Below are 20,229 nucleotides of genomic sequence, written 5' to 3'. Positions count from 1 at the left end.
GAAGTAGAAGAGATGGAGGTGCAGGTAGAGATGGAAGTAGGATTGGGATGAGGTAGAGGAGGAGGAAGAGATGAAGGTGAAGGAGACCATCACTTGCTGGAGGGTTGCTTCAGGCTAAGGCCCTTGTTGTGCCACTGCTGTGCCCTGGCTGTAAACCCTGCTTCGCATCCGGGGACAAATGTGGGGTTGTCCCCCATGCACCACCCTGGCAAGCAGCAGCCCTGGGCATGGCAGGTTCCCCAAGGCACCCAAGGGCTCCTGGCAGTGGCATGGGCAGGACACCCACATGCACCCCACAACTGCAGCTGGGAGGGGCTGGGAGCCCCAGTGCAAGTGGCCATCCCTGTGCCACGCTGCTAAGCTCCATGGGTGGCATTCCCCCACATGGACCCCATCCCATGGGGAACGAGGTGAAGGATGTGGCATGGCCAAGCTGGAGACTCCTCCAATGATGCACCCAAGTGCAGGCAGAGCACTATCCCTTCCCTGGCACCCATGTCTGCCTGCAGCGTCCCCCGGAGCATCCACTCCCTGTGCCCGCTGGACGTGCCCCTCCACACCCTACAAAGTGAGGTCCCAGCCTCCACCCCATCCCACCAGGCTGAGGTAGGCCTTGGTGCCAGACAAGGTCATCATTGCCCACCCTCCGCCATGGTGCTCCTCTCCACATGTGCTGCTCGGCCCCAAAACATGGGCAAGACCTGCCACAATTGGGTGGGTGGGTGCCGGGTGGGCACCTCCCGCAGGATTGGGACCACCCCAAGCCTGATGTCCCACCCCATTGGACCAGGACCATGACAGCCCACACAAAGCACAAACCCATAATTTTATCATCGAACCCTCATTAAACCCCATTTCTTACAGCAAAACACCTTCCAAGAGCTAGAGGGACCAGCGCAAAATCCAGGCTGGGACACTCCAGGTCCAATGCTACCCCATCCCACAGGACCAGGACCATGACAGCCCATACAAAGCAAAATCCCCATCATTTTATCACTCCAGCCCTCATTAAACCCCATTTCCTACAGCACCTTCCAAGAGCCTATGTCCTAAATCCATCAGTGGGCACCAAGCCAGGCTGGGACCACCCCAAATCCAGCTCAAATCCATCCTAGGAGCACCCCACAGCTGGTGCTGCCCCATCCCATGGGACCAGGACCACAACATCCTGCACTGACCCCACTGTTTCCTGCGCCCCAATCCTCTTCCATCCCCACATCTCCCCACTAAGCCCCCCAGTGCCGCCACTGCCATGGTGCTGCCGGTGGTGATGGGCATTAAGCAAACGCCAGCGCTGCCGGGCAGTTCCCAGCGAGTGGCACATGGATTTATTGATTACTTTTGGGGTGCTGGTGCCCCCAGGGGCCCACCTGGGGCAAGGGGCATGGTGCGAGCGGGGCGGGGGGCGAAGCGCGGCCATTTCCATCCTCCTGCTGGGCACCGGGTGGGTGAGAACGGCTCCAAATAAAACAAATCTCTATATTTTTTCTCTCTATAGATACAAATATATAGTATATATATCTCTGCCGATATATATATATATCTCTTATCTCTCTGGAAAGGATAAAAGGTTAATTTGTCTTTGCATGCACAACCAAAGCCACCAACCCACAGGGACAGAGGGTGCCAATGGACACATGCCCTTCCCTGCTGGCACCCCAAAAGCCTGGAGGGGCCACATCCTGTTATTGCTGATCAGGTCCCGTCCTGCTCCGGCAAACAAGCGGAGGGGGCAGAAGCTGAAGAAATGAAATCCCACTGCAAAGCGCCATCGAGCTCGTTGTCACCTGGCTGGTACCCAGTGGCACCCACCATCAGGGCACGGAGGAGGTGGTGGCATCACCCCAGGACCATGGGTGCTGCGGGGCAGGGGGGGCGCAGGCACCCTGTTGAAAGGCAAAGTCTGGATAAGGCGAAAAAAAAATGAACTCAAAAACAGCGACTGCCCCCAAACCGGGCACTTTGCCACACAAAACTGGCATGCCAGTGGCCCTTGGTGCCGGTGGCCGATGCTGGACCCTGGGTGATGCAAGGATGAGCCTGGGGACAGGGACACTGTCATAGGGCTGTGCTCTCCGATTCCTCCTCCTCCTCCTCTGGCCGGGCGGCCGGGCCTGGCCCCGAGAGTCTCTGCGGTGCCTCCGGCGGGTCCTGGCACAGGGCGGCATCTGGGGGGACGTGGAGGGAGGGGACCTCAAAACGGAGCAGACCTGTGGGAGGGCAGAGTGATGGGCGACGCCACAGCGGGGGCTCGGCAGTAGGACACCCTGCTAGGGCTGGTGCCATGGCAGTGCCACCACCAGGGATGTCACCACTGGTCCCTGTTCTGTGCTACCCCACCCCAGCCGGAGCCTGTGACACCGGCACATGGCCTGTCCCCCACGACGCTCTGGTCCCCTCCCACCAAGCACAGGTGATGCCGCTGTCCCTTCTCCCAGGGGACCTGCAGGGTGAAACAGTGACAGAGGGTGACCCACAGCCCAAGGCTGGCGGTGTCACCACCGTCCCTTGCTGAGAGCCCAGCAAGCACAGCTGAGGAAAAGCACCACTGCCTGAATCTGCCAGGCCCCGCGGCCAGCTCAGGCACCCCGCGACAGGCAGCAGCTCCTGAGGGCACCCAGCAGGGAGCTGCACCCATGCCAGGGTGCAATGCCAGGGTGCACCAATGCCAGGGTGCAATGCTATGGTGTAATGCTGGGGTATACCAGTGCCAGGGTGCGATGCTTGGGGGTGATGTCCAGGCTGCACCAGTGCCTGGGGGCAATGCCAGGGTGCTGTGCCAGGGCTACAATGACGCTGGGGTGCAAGACCGGGACTGCACGGAGTGCCGGATGCGATGCCAGAGCTGCACCGATGCCAGAGCTGCACCAGTGCCAGAGCCACACTGAAGGTAAGCAGCGGCCTGGGGAGCACCAGCCCCAGCTCGGTGGGAGCTGGGGTCTTGCTGTGCCCACCCTGTGCCACCCCACTCCGGGCAGGCTGGGCGCGCGGCAGAGCAGAGCACCCATGGCCAGCGCGGGCAGAGCCGGGAGCTCCCAGCTTTGCCTGGCCCCACGCTCCCCCAGCCTCCGTGCCCCTGGTGTCCCTGATGCCACCAAAGCATCACCCTGGCCATCCCCCTCAAAGGATGCAGCCCCCATTGCTGTGGGGACACTGGGGTGGTGGGACACATGGGGACATGAACACCACCCAAGGACAGCGACAGCACAGCAGGAACAGCAGCGGCACAGGCTCATGATGCTTCCCAGAGATAATGCCACCTTCCTGGGGACACTGCCACCTTCTCAGGGACATCACCACCTTCCTAGGGACATCAACACCTCCCAGAAGGTGCTGCCACTTTCCCAGTGACAGTCCCATCTTTCCATGGATATTGTCACTTTCCTGGGGACAGTGCAACCTTTCTGGACACATCTCCACCTTCCTCAGGTGGACATCTCCATCTTCCTCAGGATGCTGCCACTTTTCCAGGGAGGATGCTGCCTTCCCGGGGACATCATCACCCTCCTAGTGACAGTTCCACCTTTCCAAGGAGGTAGTTACATTCCCAGGGACACTGCCACCTTCCTGAGTACATCATCACTAGCAACATCGCCACCATCTCAGGGATATCACAACCTTCCTGGGAACTATCTTCCTGGTTCTATCTTTCCAGGGAGGATGCCTCCTTCCCAGGGACATCACCACCTTCCAGGGGACAGTTCTGCCTTTCCAGAGACACTGCCACCTTTCTGGGGGACACAGCCACCTTCCCCGGGACACTGCCATCCTCCTGAGTGTATCAGACTTTCCCAGGGATGTTGACACCTTCCTGGGGACCCTGCCACTTTTCCAGAGAGGATGCTACCTTCCTGGGGACATCATCACCTTCCTGGGGACATCATCACTTCCAGAGGGTGCTGCCACTTTCCCAGTGACAGTCCCACCTTTCCATGGGCACCGCCACCTTCCTGAGCACACTGCCACCTTTCCAGGGGCATCACCACCTCCCCGGGGCCACCAGCGGCCGCCCCCCCCGCGGTGCCGGTGCCGCGCCCGGGGTTACCTGTCACGGCGCCGTCCCCGGGGCCCGCGGCGTCCCGGCGGGGCAGCTCCGGGGGCTGGGGGGGGCCGGGGGCGGCGGCGGGGGGCTGCGGCGGCGGGGGCAGGGCGGGCCGCGGCCGCGGCTTCGGGGTGGGCCGGGACCGGGCGGCGGCGGCGGCGGCGGCGGCGGCGGCGGGGGGGGGCAGGAGCGGGGCGGGCGGCGGGCAGGGCCCGGGGGGCGCGGCGGGGCCGAACGCGGCGGGGGTGCTGGGCGGGGTGGGGGAGAGGCTGCCGGGGGACGGCTGCCCCCCTCCCGGCTCCCCCGCGGTCGCCCGCGGCGGGATGGGCGCCAGCTTCTTGGCCACTGCGAGAAGAGACAAGGCGGGGTCAGGGTGCTGCGGGTCCCACCCAGCGCGGGGACCCCTCCCGGCTCCCTCCCCCCGGCCCGCTCCTACCTTTGCGCGGGGCGAGCGGGCTCTGCTCTGCCGGGACCGGCCCGGGGCTGCCGTGGAGCTGCCCGGCCACGGGGGCAGGCTCCGGGGGTCCGAGAGTGCTGGGGCGGGGGGGGGGGGGGGGCGGGAAGGGAAGGAAGGGAAAAGGGAGAAAAGGGGACAAGGGGAAAAGGGGAGGTGAGGAGGAGATGGAGAAGGTGGGGTAGGTAAAGGGGAAGAGGAATGGAGGGCAAGGGGAAGGGCAAGGGGAAGGGGAAAGGAAAGGGGAAGGGGAATGGAAGGGAAAATAATTTAAAAAAGAAGAAAAAAATTTAAAATTAAGAAAAATTAAAAGAAATTCAAAATAGGAAATTAAAAATAAATTAAAATCAGCATGCAAAATAAAAATACAAAATTCAAAGAATGTAAAATTGAAAACCAAAATGAAACAAAATAAAGAAAAAAATAGAATACAAAGTAAACAAATACCAAAAAAAATTGAAATAGGAAAAATAAAAGAAAAATTGGAGGTAAAATCAAATAAAAACAAAGGTTTTTTTAAAAAATTAATAGTAATAAGAAATGAAAAGGGACATGACCCCCCCGCAGACAGCAGCAGGAGCCTCGCTCCAGCCCAAGCGGGTGTTTCTCAGCCCTCAGCCCACTTGCAGCACCCGCCCAACGGCACCCATGGGCCCCTCAAGCCCCCGGTCTGTGTTTCCCCCTTTCCTGTGGCTCCCCAGGGGAGCAGCAGCACTTTGCAGGGGGGAGGGCTCAGGGGGAGCCCATTTTGGGGGCAGTGAGGGAGCGGTGAAGGGAGCGAGGCTGAGGCCAGGGTGAGGGGCAAGCAGCAAGGAGAAGGCTGGGTGGGGGGAGGCTCTGTGGCTGTAGCCCAGCCAGGAGGGCTATGCCCAGGCGTGGGGCCAGGGGAGCCACTGGTCCATGGGGCAGGGGGGGCTGGAGCCAGGGAGATGCCAGGTACCCCACCCCTGCTGCAGAATGGCCAGAAACACCCTAAAAAAAGGCAGAAAAAAATCCCCCAGAAAATGGAGAAAAAAAATAATAAAAGAGCAGAAGCATGGGGGGGAGGGGGGGGGAGGAAGGGGAGGGGATTGCTGTGGTGGAGCCCTCAGGGGGGCGGGAGCCCCTCACCTCATCCCAGCACTCCACAGCATGACCCATGCAGCGCTGCCTCCCACACTCGTGGGTGCACCCCAGGACACAGCACATCTCACAGACAGCTGCAGAGCTCAGCCCACCATTCTGGGGCAGAAATTTGGAATTCAGGTGCTTTCTCCACCTGACCTGTGCAAACTCAAGTCAGACACAGACCCTGGGCAGAGGAAGGGCTCAGGGGACGCTGGGCTCCTTTAGGCCTTTCCTTGCATCTCCTTCCATCTCCAGCCCAAAATTCGCTCCAGCTGTGAGCCAGGCTGGGGACCCACAGGAAAATCCACAAAGGCAGCACCATTTCTGCAGGGCCGGCAGGATGGGGATATTGTGATGGCTGCAGGAATGCTGAGCATCCTCCCACTGCCCCCAGGATACTGCTCCCCTGCTGGGGATGCTGAGCATCCTCTCCCACTGCCTCCAACACGGCCATGGGGTTGGTTTGCTGCTGCATTCACACACAGGGAGGATGTCCAGGTTGCGGACCCAGGGGTGCCGGTGGCCTTACCTTGTCCGCTCGGCTCCCGGGGGAAAGCCGAAGCTGGTGGGAGGTGGGGAAGGGATTGCGGAGGTGTCCGGCGCTTGCTCGGGAATGGGCGAGTGGGGCGCGGGGGGCAGCTCTGCGGGCGGCGCAGGCGGCTGCGCGGCCGGCGGGGTGGAGGCTGCCTTGCGTGCCACAGACGTGCCTCGGCGAGCCACCCATGAGGTGTCCATCACCCTGACGCCCATGCTAGGGGGGACACAGACACAGGGTCTCAGCACCCGCCCTGCAGGAGGGTGCTCCTTTGGGGTACCTGCTTCCTAAAAATGCCTCTTCCACTGGGAAGCTGCTGGGAACGAACCTCCATGGCAACAGGGCAGGGGTGGCAGTGAGATTCACGCCCTCTCCCTCCCCCAGGTACCAGCATCCTCCCAGCAACCACTCCACATCCTCCCAGCACCTTCCCAGCACTGCTGCAGAGGATACAGTACCTTTGGATTTTCCTAAGGCTGCATAGGCAGAAACACAAGATTGTTAGTGTAAAACGACAATGCAAGGCCCTCCCTCTCCCCAAACCCAGCACCACAAAGACCCTACCCATCCTTCTTGTAAAACTCCAGCATCATGTTGTCTGTGGCCACGCTGAGGGGCCGCCGCGCCTGGTCGTGCTGCCGGCGGTCCGTGTGGTCCATATCTGGGGAGGGCATGGAGCTGTAGTTGGCATTGTGGTTGATGTGCATGGGACTGCCATAGTTGCCCGTCACGTTGAACTCAATATCTGAGGGGGTAAGAAAAGAGATGAGGGGATGTCGGCATGTGTGTCCTGGAGGAGGGCTGGGAGGAGGGGGGGATCAGCACAGCAAGAATGCTCAGGTGGGCATGGAGCAGCTGGGTTGGGCTCACTGGTGTGATGAGTCTTGCCAGATCTCTGCCAGAGCCTCCCCCTTCCCCAAACCAAGGCAGGCAGAGAGGGCTGTCAAAAATCAATGTGGGAACTCAGCACCCACTCCCAGGGAGGACTGTGAGGTCCCAGAAAGCCCATCCCGCCCCGCCACAACCACGGGGCACAGCCTACCTCCAGGGAAGAACCAATCGGCATGCTGGATGAGCGGCTCGATGATGCCCACAATCTGCAGCGAGACGGTTGTCATCATCTCTGTCATGTTTCTGCAGGGCAGCAGGCAGCGGCTCAGCACCCCACTGCAGTCCAGCCTTATTCCCAGCAGGGTTTTGGACCCAGGCCCCCCCTCACCCCTTTCCCCAGCATCCCTCTGGCACGCTCACTTTCCACCCCGATACCTTACCCGTCCGCCTGTGGCCAGAGGAGGTTGGGCCCCAGCACGATGGCCACGTTGCTTGGTGTCATTTTATTCATGTCCTGGTACTCGGTCAGCTTGGCCAGGAATTTAATCACGTACCTGGAAATTGGAGCCAAGCCATGCCGGTGTATCAGAGCCACATCTCCACCGTTGCCTCCCCGGGCCCTGCTTGCCCCAGGCTCACCTGATGTTGTTGTAGTTGGCTTTGGGCAGCTTCTCGCAGGTGTTCCAGAGAGCTTGCAGCCGCTTGTCCTGCTCCGGGATGCTGCGGGGAGGTGGGTGAGAAAGTTATCTCTCATCCCACCCACCCTGGGGTTTCAACCCCAAAGCCCTGCCCATGGGGAGCCTGTGAAACCCTTGGGTTGCCACCAACATCATATAGAATCATCATAAACTCATGGAGTGGTTTGGGTTGGAAGGGACCTTAAAGCTCATCCAGCTCCAACCCCCTGCCACAGGCAGGGACACCTTCCACTAGAGCAGGTTGCTCCAAGGCCCTGTGTCCAACCTGGCCTTGGACACTGCCAGGGATGGGGCAGCCACAGCTTCTCTGGGCACCCTGTGAAGAGAAGAACTTCTGCCTGAGATCTCATGTCCGTTTCCCCTCTGGCAGGTTAAAGCCATTCCGCCTTGTCCTGTCCCTACAGACCCTTGTCCAAAGCCCCGCCCCAGCTTTCTTGTAGGCCCCTTTGGATACTGAAGGCTGCTAACCTGGCCAAGATGAGGAAACTTTTCAATGGCAGGTTGGATGCTGGTCCTCTCCCCACCCCTGTGCAGCCCCCCAGGTTTTGTGGTTTGGGGATCTGTCTGCTTTGGAAGGGGAAATTACTGCAAACAGCCCACCAAAACAACAGCCCGCTCACCCACGTGCCACATTCAGGGGCTGCTCCCTCCGGTAAGCCGCCGCCATGGCCCTGCCGTGCTCCAGCTCTCACAGGGCAGGAAGAGCGCGTGGTCAGACCTACATTCAGGCACCACCGAGGTGGTTCCCACCCCACAGGAAGATGCTCCTTCTCCCATCTCCCTGTGCCTGACATCCCCTACTGCAAACATCTGCCATGGTGGAGGAGGCACGATGGTGCCACCTCAGCCAGCCCAAACCCAATGGGTTTGGGGGTTCCACAGCACAGAGCACACCAATAACACAGGTGGGAGTTCCCTTGGCCAGCGGTCCCCCCAGGGTCTGCACACTCATCCAGACAGCACCAGCACCCAGCACCCAAGGGCTTGCTGAAAGATGCTGTGAAAGCACAACCACCTTGGTCAGTGTGCTCTGGATCACGCTGGGGACATCAGGGGACATCATGGCCACCCTCATTGCTGGGACCCACTCTGTTCAAGGATCATCATGAGAACCCTCCTGGCTATCAGACTCTGAATGAAACATCCCAAATGCTGTCAGCCATGTCAGAAATAACTCATGGTCACAAACCATCCATGGCGACCCAAGGTGCCACCACCTGTGTCACAGAGGAACACAGGAGATGCCCCAGACTTACTTGGAGGCCTGGATCCACTCCTCGTACAGCTCAAATGTCATGAGGGGCTCTGGCAGCTCTCGCAGGTAGGACTTCAGGGCTCCTGCAGCACACAAGGGACACAGAGCTTGGCACTGCAGGCGGCACCAGCCGGTGGGCACCAAGTGGTTTTGCTCCTTGGCATTTTGATTCACACTCCTCCCAACCTTCCCACCCACCACATCCCAAAGCACCTGCTAGTCTCCCCGGCTTGGTGGAGCCCATGGCATCGCCTGACCCCCAGCAACCACCTTGCCACTTCCAGCTAGTCCCTCTTAGCACCTCCCCAACTCCCTCCATCAGGTGTTCACCCTGGTCTTCATCCCTCGTTTTTGCCTTGGACCTTCACAGCAACTTGTGCTGGAAAAAGGTTCCCATTGCAGTCAACAGGAATCCAGGGTCCAATTCTGCGGCTGCCAGAAAGCCCAGCCCAGGAGGAGAGCAGCTGGCTGGCATTTAAATCTAATAAACGCTTAATTGCAGCCCCATGGGTTGGGATCTGTGCTTGGAGAGGGTCTACATCCCAGAAGAGGTAAAGAAGACAGCAAGCTTGATGAGACCACGCATGCGTCTTCCTGACTACTCCCTACTCCTGCAGAGCTTCTCCTGATCAGCATCACCCTCACTAGTGCCACCAGGGCCCCACCACCTGGATTATGATTGTGTCCCTGTTTTCTTCCTTGCCTGTGCCCAAAAGCACTACTCAGGCCCTTGCCTAGGGAAGGGGACATGCAAGTTGGGGTTTATGCTCCTGGATGGATGGCAAGTCCTGAACACCACTGCCGCTGAGAGCTGTGTTTCTGCACCTGCCTTTGTCCCCCGTATATTGTGTCTTCGCCGTTCAAAGGCTTTGGGACAAATCACAGAAGGGTTGAGGTTGGGAGGGACCCCTGGAGGTTGTCTGGTCTAATCCCCCACTCCAGCAGGACCACCAGAACTGGTTGCCCATTACTGTGTCCTCATGGCTTTGGAGTATCCCTAAAAATGGAGACCCTACTACCTCCTTGGGCAACCTATGCCAGTCCTTGGCCACTAGCACAGTGACCAAGTGTCTCCTGAGGTTCAGGGGGAACCTCCTGTTTGTGCCCATTGTCCTGGAACTGGACACCATCTGAAAGAGCTCTGTCTTCTTTGCATCCATCCTGCAGGTATTTACATCCATTGATGAGATCTCCCTGAGCCTTCTCCTCACCAGGCTGAGCAGTCCCAGCTCCTTCAGCCTTTCCTCCCAGGAGAGATGTTCCAGGCCCTTCAGATCTTCACAGCCTTTCACTGGGCTCTCTCCACTATGTCATTTCTCTCCTGTAGTGTCCTGAACTGGAAGGATCACCTCCCTTCACCTGCTGGTATCACTCCTCCCAGTGCAGCCCAGAACACCATTCACCTTCAGTGTGCCATCAGAGCATGCTGCTGGCTCGTGGTCAGCTTAGTGGCCACCAGGACCCCCAGGGCCATCTCTGCCAAGCCACTTTCCAGCTGGGCAGCTCCAGCATGTCCTGGTGCCTGGCGCTGCTCTTCCCAGGGGCAGGACTTGCCACTTCCCCTTGCTGAACTTTACCAGGTCTCTCTGAGCCCACCTCTCCAGTGTGCCCAAGTCCCTCTGGACAGTAGCACACCTCTCAGTTTGGTGTCATCTGGAGGGTGGAGGGTCCACCCTGCCCGATCCCATCATCCGCATCGTTAATGACAGTGTCAACCAGGATTATACCTGGCATGAACCCCCTGCCTACGCCACTGGTTACTGGCCTCCAAGTAGATTTTGTGCCACTGATGACCAGCCTCTGGGTGCCCATAGTTGGTGCTTGGGGGCTGGATGGGCCATTCTGCACAGCACCAACCCCTCGCCCCAAGGCAGCATCTACCTGCAATGGCATGTGGGTCGGCTGAGTACTCCTGCACATCCACCACACAGCAGTCCAGGGCAGCTTTGAGCTTCTTCAGCTTGGAGGCCGAGGGAGCCACTCGGAAAAGACCCTTCACAGAGGACACAGGAGAGTGTCGGACAAGCTTTGGGCAGGGGAATGTCTCCCAAACCGCCTGGATCCTTGTCCTTGCCATGGAGGCTCCATGTCCCCACCTTGGAGGCTCCCATGTCCCCTTCCATCATGCCCAACTGAGGGTGGTAGGACATGGGACCCACCTCCTCCTGCATGCCGCACTCCAGGAGCATCGTCACACATGCCTCCACAGGGAAGGCGATCTCCCGCCCGCTGACGGCCAGGTGCTCTTCCAAGGGCTTCCCGAAGGAGGGCTTTTCCATCCATGTCTCTGTGACGGGCAGAGGGGGTGAGAGAAGGGGGGGAGGACATGGCGGGGATGGTGCCGGATACAGCATCCCCTCCCCGAAAGGCCCTTGGATCACAGCATTTCAGCAGCAAAATATTCCAGTTGGGTGTTGCTAAAACAACAGGACCCCGCACCTCTGTCCTGGACGGCTCGGGAAGTGCTTTTTAAAGATGAAATCCAAACAAAATGTTTTCCAATCATCACACGGGACATTTCAAAGGGGCTGGATAACGTTTTCCGGGGGGAACAACCACAGGCAAACCTTTGCAATATTTTCCCCCTTCTTCCATCACAGTTTGAGGCAGGAATATTTTGCGGGATCGAGAGAAAGAAAATAAAATACAAATCACTCCCTGCCCTGCTGCAGCAGTGGCAGCACCCCAAGCCCTGCCCCAGGGAATGTGCTGCTCTTGGGGCCACCACGCTAGTCTCTCCCTGACCTCGGTCTCCCAGCCCAGCTCCTTTGGAGGTCTCACACTGCAAAGCGCAGCCCCAGGACCCCACCTTGGCACTGGGTTCCCACCTCTGGTGCTGCGCTTGGTGGGGATAGTTGGGCAAGTTTCCCTTTCCCCCTCCCCATGAAGCTGGCTGGATCCTGGCCCCCACAACCAAGTGGGATGAGGATGGGAAGCCCTCCCCCATGCTGACGCAGGTGGGATGCAGGTGGAGCAAAGGGAGGATACTCAGGTGCCACGCTGGGGGCTCACGCCGGAGCTGGCTCATCGCTGCAGCAAAGCCCTGCGTGGCTCTGGCGTGATGCAGAGCCCTTGGCGTTGTGCGCAGGAGGGGACAGGCCCGGCGGGCACTTACCCTGCTGGGCTTTAATCTGAGGCAGGACGCTCTGCAGAAGCGCTAGGGATTTCCGGTGGTACTCAGCCTGCACCTCGATCAGCTGTGGGGACACGGCAGCGGCTGTCACCCTGCGGCCAGACTGCAGCAGTCCCACGGGATAGGTGGCACTTACCGTTTGGAAATAGTTTGCATAGTCTACTTCTTTGGCCACAAAATTGTACATGTCAGCTGAGAGCTGGTCCTATGGAGAGCAGAGAATTAGTTGCTGTCCCACTCACGCTGGCCTCATGCCACCATGATGGCCCTTTTGGAGGCCACCAGGAGAGACCAGCTTGGTCACACCAGGAGCCAACATGCAATGTGGCACGCTGCAGCACCCACTCGAGATGTGCTTGGCATGTTGAATACATGGCAGCAGCATGGGGGTTTGCTCTCTGCCCATCCTCAACCTCCCTTGTCTACCTTCCAGAACCCACAAGGAGCCGGCACCTTGCAAGGAGCTCCCTGTATGTGACAGTCACTTGGGGACATCCTGGCAGTTTGAATGGCACAAATTAAACCCAAGTTTGCTCATCCCACATCCTCACTACATTGCTCCTCACTTGCAAGTGACTCATTAACCCCAGGGCTAATTGCTGTGCAGTGGAGCAGCGTGCACTGCCGCCGGTAGCATCCCAACCACTCAGCTGGTGTTGGCTGATGAGGCATCAGGTTCTTCTTGCTCTGCATTGCAATGAGCCCCTCAGCACCAGGACATGAGTCTCTCTGTCCTCACGCTCACAAAACAGACTTTGCCACTTCCTGAATTGCTCCTTCCTGAGAACCCCCCTTGGTTCACTCGGCTGGAGGAAAACCACCAGGGTTTTAAAACACTGTGAGCACGTCCCAGCTGCAACATCCACCATCAGTGCAGCCAATATACTGGGGGGCGGCACCTGAATGAGCTGGTTTGCTGAAAATTGCTGGGTGCTGTGATGCTCTAAGATAGGGGAGATGGCACCAGTTTGGGGCTGGATTTGTTTGAAAGGCTACGCAGGTTCTGGTCGTGCCACTGGAGGAAAGAGCCAGGTTTGAGACATGCACCCAGCTCCATCTCCTGCCCAACATCTACAGCACCAGCTTTGCCTGGGCCTTTGCATTTTCTGCCCTGGGGGAATTTAAAGCCACACAAAATTGTCTGTGAGTTTTATTGCTGAATCCTGCAGCCTGTGACGAAGGCTCTCGCAGCAGCATCCCCTCTCGCTTGGACACTCTTCCCACCCATAATGCCCAGTGGAGGGGCCGTGCTCATGCGGGATGGTGGGGGGTGGTCGTGGCCAGGCGGCACATGTGGGCTTAGAAAGCGCTGGCACTTCCCACAAGTGTCTCTGTCAGGACTGGGCATACTCGGTGCTGAGCTCAGTGGCTCCTGCTGGGATGGGTCCCGTGGGAATGGGATGCTCTCTGACTCCAGCAAGATATGGAGCATGGGGACAGAGGAACCAGGGATGTCCTGCTTGGCTGGTGAGCATCACCCACTGCCACCAGGCTGCTTTTGGGGATGGGAACAGGACGGAAAAGGGCTTATCATGGGCCATAGGATAAGAAGAGGGCGAAGAATGGGATAAGAAGAGACGCTGAAGGCTCTTCTGTGGTGCTCAGAATGCCAAGGTCCCCCCATGCCAGCAAGGAGCAATCCCCCAGGTACCCTGCAGATCTCCACTCTGTTGGCCGCCTCCTCCATCTCCTCCCTGAGAGCATCAGCTTTGGCACCCGAGGGCTGCAGGTTGCTGGCCAAACCTGAGGACTTGGCGGACTGCTGCCACCTGCGGAGGAGGCAGAGTTGTCACAGGCAGGAACAGGGACCCAACAGAGCTGGATCCCAGCAGGCTCGGAGGGCAGTCCAGGGATCCCCCTCAGCCAAGCCCACCATGGTCCCCAGTGCTGAGCACCATGCAGATGGTCCAACCTAGACTAGGATGCAGCATCTACTCCCACCCCCAAACATCCCCAGTCCCCACAACCAGCTGCAAGCACTGGGCTCTCTTTACACAACCATTTTCAGAAGGAGAACACATCTCATCGAGACTGGAGGAGAGAGGAAGGCAATGGGAGAGCCTGGACATGACACTGGGGATTACAGACACCTCCCAGACCTCTCCCCAGGGCCCGCCAACTCCATGTCCCCAGGCAAAACCCAAAGAGCAGCCTGTGTCTGGGACACAGGACAACCCCGAGGGTCATCCCTGCTCCACCCCCGCAGTACTCTACAGTGGCAGGAGCACCCAACTCTTTGCCATTATGTAAGAACTCACCAAGATAGGGAAAAGAGGAAAAAACTAAGATTTGTGCCAGAAAAGAATACTCTTTTCTGCAGAGGGCAGGCAAGGAAACGTGATCTATGGATCCTGCAGACAAGAGCAGAAACCATGGCTCATTGCAGAGCTTGACTTCAAGGCACACAGTGACACGGCCCTCCCTGGCACTGGTAAAAATACCCATCACTTGGTTATTTTTAGTTTTTATAAAGCAGTTTTGAAGCCACTTCCTACCTTGTCCTGGAGGAGTCCATATCCAGCACGAGCTTTGCCAAGTGCTTCCTCTGCTTTTGGATATTCGGGATTTCCACCTGCAGCAACACACAGCAATGGGAGGAGATAAACGTCCCCAGAGAGGTGTTGGGGACAGATCATGCCTGACTGCAATGCTGGAGCTGGGGTGGTACAAACTGGGCAATAAGGATGCAGCTCCTTATTTTAACATCATTAGGGAGATGGCACAGCTTGCCCCTCCTCCATGTCCCCAGCCGGGCTGTGCCACTCCCTGACAGCCCTGACCGCAGAACCCACACCCCTGCAAGGCACATCCTTGGGGATCAAAGATTCCTGCACTGGGGAGCAGGAGGAAGGCAGGAAAAGGGCTTTTGCAGGTGGCAATGCAAAGCCTGCCATGCATAGGCATGGTTTGCCAAAGGATCTGGTAGTGGTTGAAAGCCCCAAACACCAGCAGGGTGACAGAGCTCTTGCTTCTGCTGGGGGAGACAAAATCTGAACCAAGCCAGAGACATTCTGCTAGATGTAAAAGGGGAAAAAAAACGCACTGGGTAAAATTGAAAGACAAAGTTGGCAGCAGTGGGGAAGCCGGAAAAAAAAACCTCCCGAACAACAACGGTATGTGTTTGGAACTGAGAAAAATGGGTAAGGAATAAGCGTTAATGCTCTGCCTTTTGGGAATGGCAGAAAAAAGCAAGAGCAGCGAGAACAGGCAAAGGAGCCCGGCAGGACCATCGCCCAGCCCTGCTGCGCATGCAAACACTGCCCCCCAGCAAAGCATCAGAGAGCCGCAAAGGGGAAGGTCTCTCACAGGGACCAGGAACCAAATATGCTGCCAAAGCCATGAGACCAGGTTCTCCTGCAGGCTGGTTTGGATGTGAGCCCCTGGCACAGCGACACCCGACACAGGGACGTCCCTGACCACTGCTCACCTCAGCCAGCACAAAGAGGGGCTCGATGACGTCCCTCTCCACCTGCAGCTCGAAGTGGATGAGCTCCTGAGCCAGCTTGTCCTCGGCCTCCCCGCACAGCCGCAGCATCTTCCTGCAAGGGCACACCGGGGAAGCGATGGGCACCCAGCCTGTGCATACAGGGCTCTAAGCTCCTGCGGGTCTTGGCAGCAGCACAGGGCAGCCCTTCCTTGGCAGAGGGCTGGAGGGACCAGAGCACCTCGGGGACCATGCGCACAGATTATTGTACCAATTATAGTCTGAAATTGTATGAAGTTTTATTTGTGTGTATATATATATACACATATATATACACACATACACACACACATATATAAATATATAAATACATATAACTCCAGAAGAAGGCCATGAAGATGTCCTGAGGGCTGGAGCAGCTCTGCTCTGGAGCCAGGCTGAGAGAGCTAGAGTGGTTCAGCCTGGAGAAGAGAAGGCTCCTGAAGGGGAGACCTTAGAGCAGCTCCAGTGCCTAAAGGGGCTACAGGAAGCCTGGAGAGGGGCTTTGGACAAGGGCCTGTAGGGACAGGACAAGGGGAATGGCTTTAACCTGCCAGAGAGGAGATTGAGATGAGCTCTGAGGCAGAAGCTCTTCCCTGTGAGGGTGCTGAGGCGCTGGCACAGACTTTTCCCAGAGAAGCTGTGGCTGCCCCATCCCTGGCAGTGTTCAAGGCCAGGTTGGACACAGGGGTTTGGAGCAACCTGCTCTAGTGGAAGGTGTCCCTGCCCGTGGCAGGGGGGTGGAACTGGATGAGCTTTAAGGTCCCTTCCAACCCAAACCAGTCTGGGATTCTATGATGGTATACAGTTTACACTCTATACTACATGACTAAAAGGGTCCCATCTCATCATAAGAATAATAAAGGAAACCCCTGGACTACTGAGATCACACAATCATCCCAGCCCCTCTGATATCACTGTGAACCCCTTTCCCCCCCTCCCCTGCCCTGGTTATCTGGCATCATAGATAAGGAACTACAGCAATTCCTGGCAGCAGCATCCCAGCAGTGGCAGAGCGCTGGGGAGACCCAGACCCCCCTTACCCTAGCAGGGAGTCGTCGCCCAGCACAGCTGACCCCTCCATCAAGCACTGCGCCAGTGTCGTCAGCGGCAGCTTCTTCTGCAAAGAGAGGGCTAAGTTTCGACCCGCTGGCCCAGTGCTGCCGCCCGCCCGGCAGCCTCAGAGCCCTGCCAAAGCCTCACCGAGCGCTTGTCGGCGTCCAGGCCTTGCTGGCCCTGCAGACATGCTGTCAGCTTTTTGTGGGTGCTGTGGGAGACCTGCTTCACCAGCTCCAGGCGCTTCTCTACCTGTGGATGCAGCAGTGCCCATCACCAGGGTATCCCACCTCGTCCCACACCCACAGTGCAGAGACATACGGAACTTCTTGATTTTCAATCAAAATGATTTCAATTGTCACTGCAGCAGATGCAACAGCCCCAGAGCCCAGCCCCTTTCCAGAGCAGGGATGCTTTAAGCAGGGGAAGGTTTCACCAGACTGATGCTGCCCCATCTTAATCCCCTGAGGGAGGCTGATCACCCGATGGGACCAGCCCCCAAAGCTCTTGTACCCCCGGGGTGAGGGTAGGAGGTGTCTGTCCCAGCTGAGCCCTGCCACAAACCAAACTGGCCAATACTCTAACCTCGGGCTAAAAATTGCCTTATTGCCTCTGCATTGATTAAATGAAGCAGTTCATCCCCAAACTCAGTGAGACAAGTCATTAAATGTCAGCAACCAAGATCTGCTGAAAACCAAAGCTGAGAGACATAGGGAAAGCATGGAAACCTCAACATTTGGGGAAATAATCTGTGAAAACAGAAATATTTAAATTATCTGGGGGAAAAAATGACTACTCCCTGCCTGAGAAAACCATTGAGCCTGCAGCAAGTCCTTCAGGCAGGAGGCATCTCACGAGCACTTGAGCTGAGCCACCCCCCACCACTACAATGATATATATCTTAGTAATGTTTTATGTAGAATGATATAATCTCTATAAAAATATTACATATATATTTAAATAATAATAGATCTCCATGATTCCTGGCTGACGTAGAGCAGCCTCTGCCATCCCTGCAACATATACGTGTTCCTTTCAACATAGAGATGGAATGTGTATGTACATATAAAAATTATATAAATTATATATACACACACACATCTGTGTATATGTTGCAAGGGGTATGATGGTCAGAGGGGCACATATATGGGTGCACTCCTATCTAGAGAAACCAAGCTGGCGGTAACTAGATACACACCTGGATGGGTTTGGGTTCCCCACCATCCCTGGAGACAGACCCCTGCCAACATGAGTGACTCTTCGCTCTGCACCCAGACAAGGCAGCACCCACCACCCTCCCCACTAAAATATTTCCAAAAGGTGTAAAAATCCCCTGTGCCATGCTGCCGAAGCCAGCCATGCCCTTGATGGTGCCAGCACTGATGCTACCAAGTGCTGGGATGTCACTGAGTGGCTCCAGGAGCAGGGTCTGACTCCCAGTGCTGAAGGGCCATGGAGACCTCAGAGCTTGCAAGCAGAAACACCAAAAATTAAAATTGAAACAAAAAGGGTTCATTATTGACGTTTTCTCTGGTTGCTGGTAGTGGCGAGTGCTCAGCTCCCCTGCACTCTGTCCTGCTGGGGCTGTCCATCCCTGGGGACCAGGGCATGTCACTGCTGCACTCTGCCCATTCCTGCCATCAACACTGGTGGTGAGTCAAGGAAGATCTCCATCTCTTGGGAGGAGACAGGATTAAGAGCAGCCCTGAGGAGAAGGACTTGGAGGTGATGGTTGATGAGAAGATCCCCATAACCCGGCTTCAGTGTGCGCTTGAGCCCAGAACCCCCCCGTGTGCTGGGCTGATCCTCAGAGCGTGAATGGTAGGTCATGGAGGGGATTCTCCCCCTCTGCTGCGCTCTGGGGAGACCCCCCCTGCAGTCCTGATCCAGCTCTGGGGCAACAGCACAAGAGGGACGTGGAGCTGCTGGAGCGAGGCCAGAGGAGGCCCCGGAGCTGCTGCGAGGGCTGGAGCAGCTCTGCTCTGGAGCCAGGCTGAGAGAGCTGGGCTGGGGCAGCCTGGAGAAGAGAAGGCTCCTGAAGGGGACACCTTAGAGCAGCTCCAGTGCCTAAAGGGGCTCCAGGAAACCTGGAGAGGGGCTTTGGACAAGGGCCTGTAGGGACAGGCCAAGGGGAATGGCTTTAACCTGCCAGAGGGGAGACTGAGATGAGCTCTGAGGCAGAAGTTCTTCCCTGTGAGGGTGCTGAGGTGCTGGCACAGGGTGCCCAGAGAAGCTGTGGCTGCCCCATCCCTGGCAGTGTTCAAGGCCAGGTTGGACACAGGGGCTTGGAGCAACCTGTTCTAGTGGAAGGTGTCCCTGCCTGTGGCAGGGGGTTGGAACTGGATGAGCTTTAAGGTCCCTTCAACCCAAACCAGTCTGTGAAAAAAACCCAACTCCCAAAGGCTGGTGGCTGGGATGCCACCACAAGGACAGCGCTGCCGAACAACAAACCAACCCACCAATGCCCTGGGAGCCCATGTAGCCACTTCCACCAGTGATTTCTCACCAGTGCCAGTGACCAACCTTGCTCCCCGCTGCATGGGTCGGACTGGTCCCAGCCACGATGGAAACAGCTGCTGAATCCCTGGCAAAGCAACAGGAGGGAGGGATTAACTGCTGCAGGCTGCTGCCCTCTGCGCCCCGCTGGGACGTTTGCAAACAGCTTCACTGCACCCCCTTCCAGCGTGGTTTTGTCTCACCCCCTCTAGTGATGGCTCACTCAAACCCTTTCCATATTTTTGGCTAACACACAGCTCTTGCTAAAGCCTGATGTGTGCTGGGAGCAGGGTCATTAGGTCCAACTGAGGGCAACACAGGCAGGACAGTGTGGCCAGAAAGAGCTAACAGTCACTCTGCAGCTACTGTCACTTGCAGGTCATGGCCTCCTGCCACAAGCATCCTCATACCTTCTCTGGCTGTTTCTGCAGAATCTGCTACCTGACAGCAATAGCACAGACCAAATTCCCAAGCTGCAAACACATCAACTTAGACCAAAAAGCTTGCACTTTTCCAAGCCCCAGGTGTTGAGCCTCCAGCAGCAGCCAGACCGGCTGACACCAGGGGATGCCTGCGGTGATGGAGGGGGAGGGCTGGGCACACTCGCTGCTGCCAGGCGGCTGCTTTGCTCATCAATGCCCAATGATTTATACAACCTGTGAGTTAGAAACCTCATAAATTCAGTGATGGATTTGTGAATTCATGTCCCTTTGCTGGCACTTCCTCAGCCATCTCCCTCCCTGGAGTGTGTAGGAAGCACAGCCGATGCTCCACAGCACCACGTGAGGATTTTTGGCCTGGGCTGTTTTGCTGAAGTCTCCCAACCATCAGCTCTGGGGGCTGTACCCTGCTGTCACACATCTTATCCCCAGGGCAGGTTTTGCAGCAGAGATAGGATCCTCAGACACCCGCCTGCAATCTGTCCAGCCGTATCAGGTTGCCATCCTGGCAGAGACAAAACTGGATCCGATTCCAGCTGACCTGAGAACCAGGCTGGGAAAGGGCTGGGATGGCATGTGGGAGGGAGGCAATGCCGCTTCTCACGCTCCCAACCCCCTTCTCCTCCTCCCAGCCCATCTCATCACTGCAGGACACTGTGGCACCGACCAGCACAGAACCGCTGCCACATCCAGCGCCCACAGGCACAGGTCAGACCGGC

At 57.4% G+C, this 20,229-nt stretch overlaps 1 protein-coding gene across 4 annotated transcripts in view; it reads right to left on the bottom strand.

The window, feature by feature from the left end:
* Window positions 1-1,301: 1,301 nt before the first annotated feature.
* Window positions 1,302-20,229, bottom strand: part of ARHGAP44 (Rho GTPase activating protein 44) — a 30,803-nt gene continuing 11,875 nt past the window's right edge. The window contains exons 2-21 of one of the 4 annotated variants that reach the window (XM_030506464.1): window positions 19,098-19,158; window positions 16,722-16,826; window positions 16,562-16,638; window positions 15,483-15,594; window positions 14,551-14,627; window positions 13,707-13,824; window positions 12,192-12,260; window positions 12,038-12,119; window positions 11,082-11,209; window positions 10,804-10,915; window positions 8,924-9,005; window positions 7,609-7,689; window positions 7,410-7,523; window positions 7,181-7,272; window positions 6,703-6,883; window positions 6,597-6,614; window positions 6,133-6,354; window positions 4,479-4,576; window positions 4,046-4,387; window positions 1,302-2,210 (exon numbers count right to left, since the gene is read on the bottom strand). In XM_030506464.1, coding sequence (XP_030362324.1) covers window positions 2,059-2,210; window positions 4,046-4,387; window positions 4,479-4,576; window positions 6,133-6,354; window positions 6,597-6,614; window positions 6,703-6,883; window positions 7,181-7,272; window positions 7,410-7,523; window positions 7,609-7,689; window positions 8,924-9,005; window positions 10,804-10,915; window positions 11,082-11,209; window positions 12,038-12,119; window positions 12,192-12,260; window positions 13,707-13,824; window positions 14,551-14,627; window positions 15,483-15,594; window positions 16,562-16,602 — 2,121 coding nt within the window. In that variant the 5' untranslated portion in view covers window positions 16,603-16,638; window positions 16,722-16,826; window positions 19,098-19,158 and the 3' untranslated portion in view covers window positions 1,302-2,058. The remainder of the gene's footprint in view (window positions 2,211-4,045; window positions 4,388-4,478; window positions 4,577-6,132; window positions 6,355-6,596; window positions 6,615-6,702; window positions 6,884-7,180; window positions 7,273-7,409; window positions 7,524-7,608; window positions 7,690-8,923; window positions 9,006-10,803; window positions 10,916-11,081; window positions 11,210-12,037; window positions 12,120-12,191; window positions 12,261-13,706; window positions 13,825-14,550; window positions 14,628-15,482; window positions 15,595-16,561; window positions 16,639-16,721; window positions 16,827-19,097; window positions 19,159-20,229) is intronic. The other 3 variants (XM_030506461.1, XM_030506462.1, XM_030506463.1) reach the window with 3 other exon arrangements.

The sequence above is a fragment of the Strigops habroptila genome, chromosome 14 (assembly GCF_004027225.2).
Source record: "Strigops habroptila isolate Jane chromosome 14, bStrHab1.2.pri, whole genome shotgun sequence".
NCBI lineage: Eukaryota > Metazoa > Chordata > Aves > Psittaciformes > Psittacidae > Strigops > Strigops habroptila.
The sequence above is the reverse complement of the archived record's forward strand: the minus strand, read 5'-3'. Positions and strand labels throughout refer to the sequence as shown.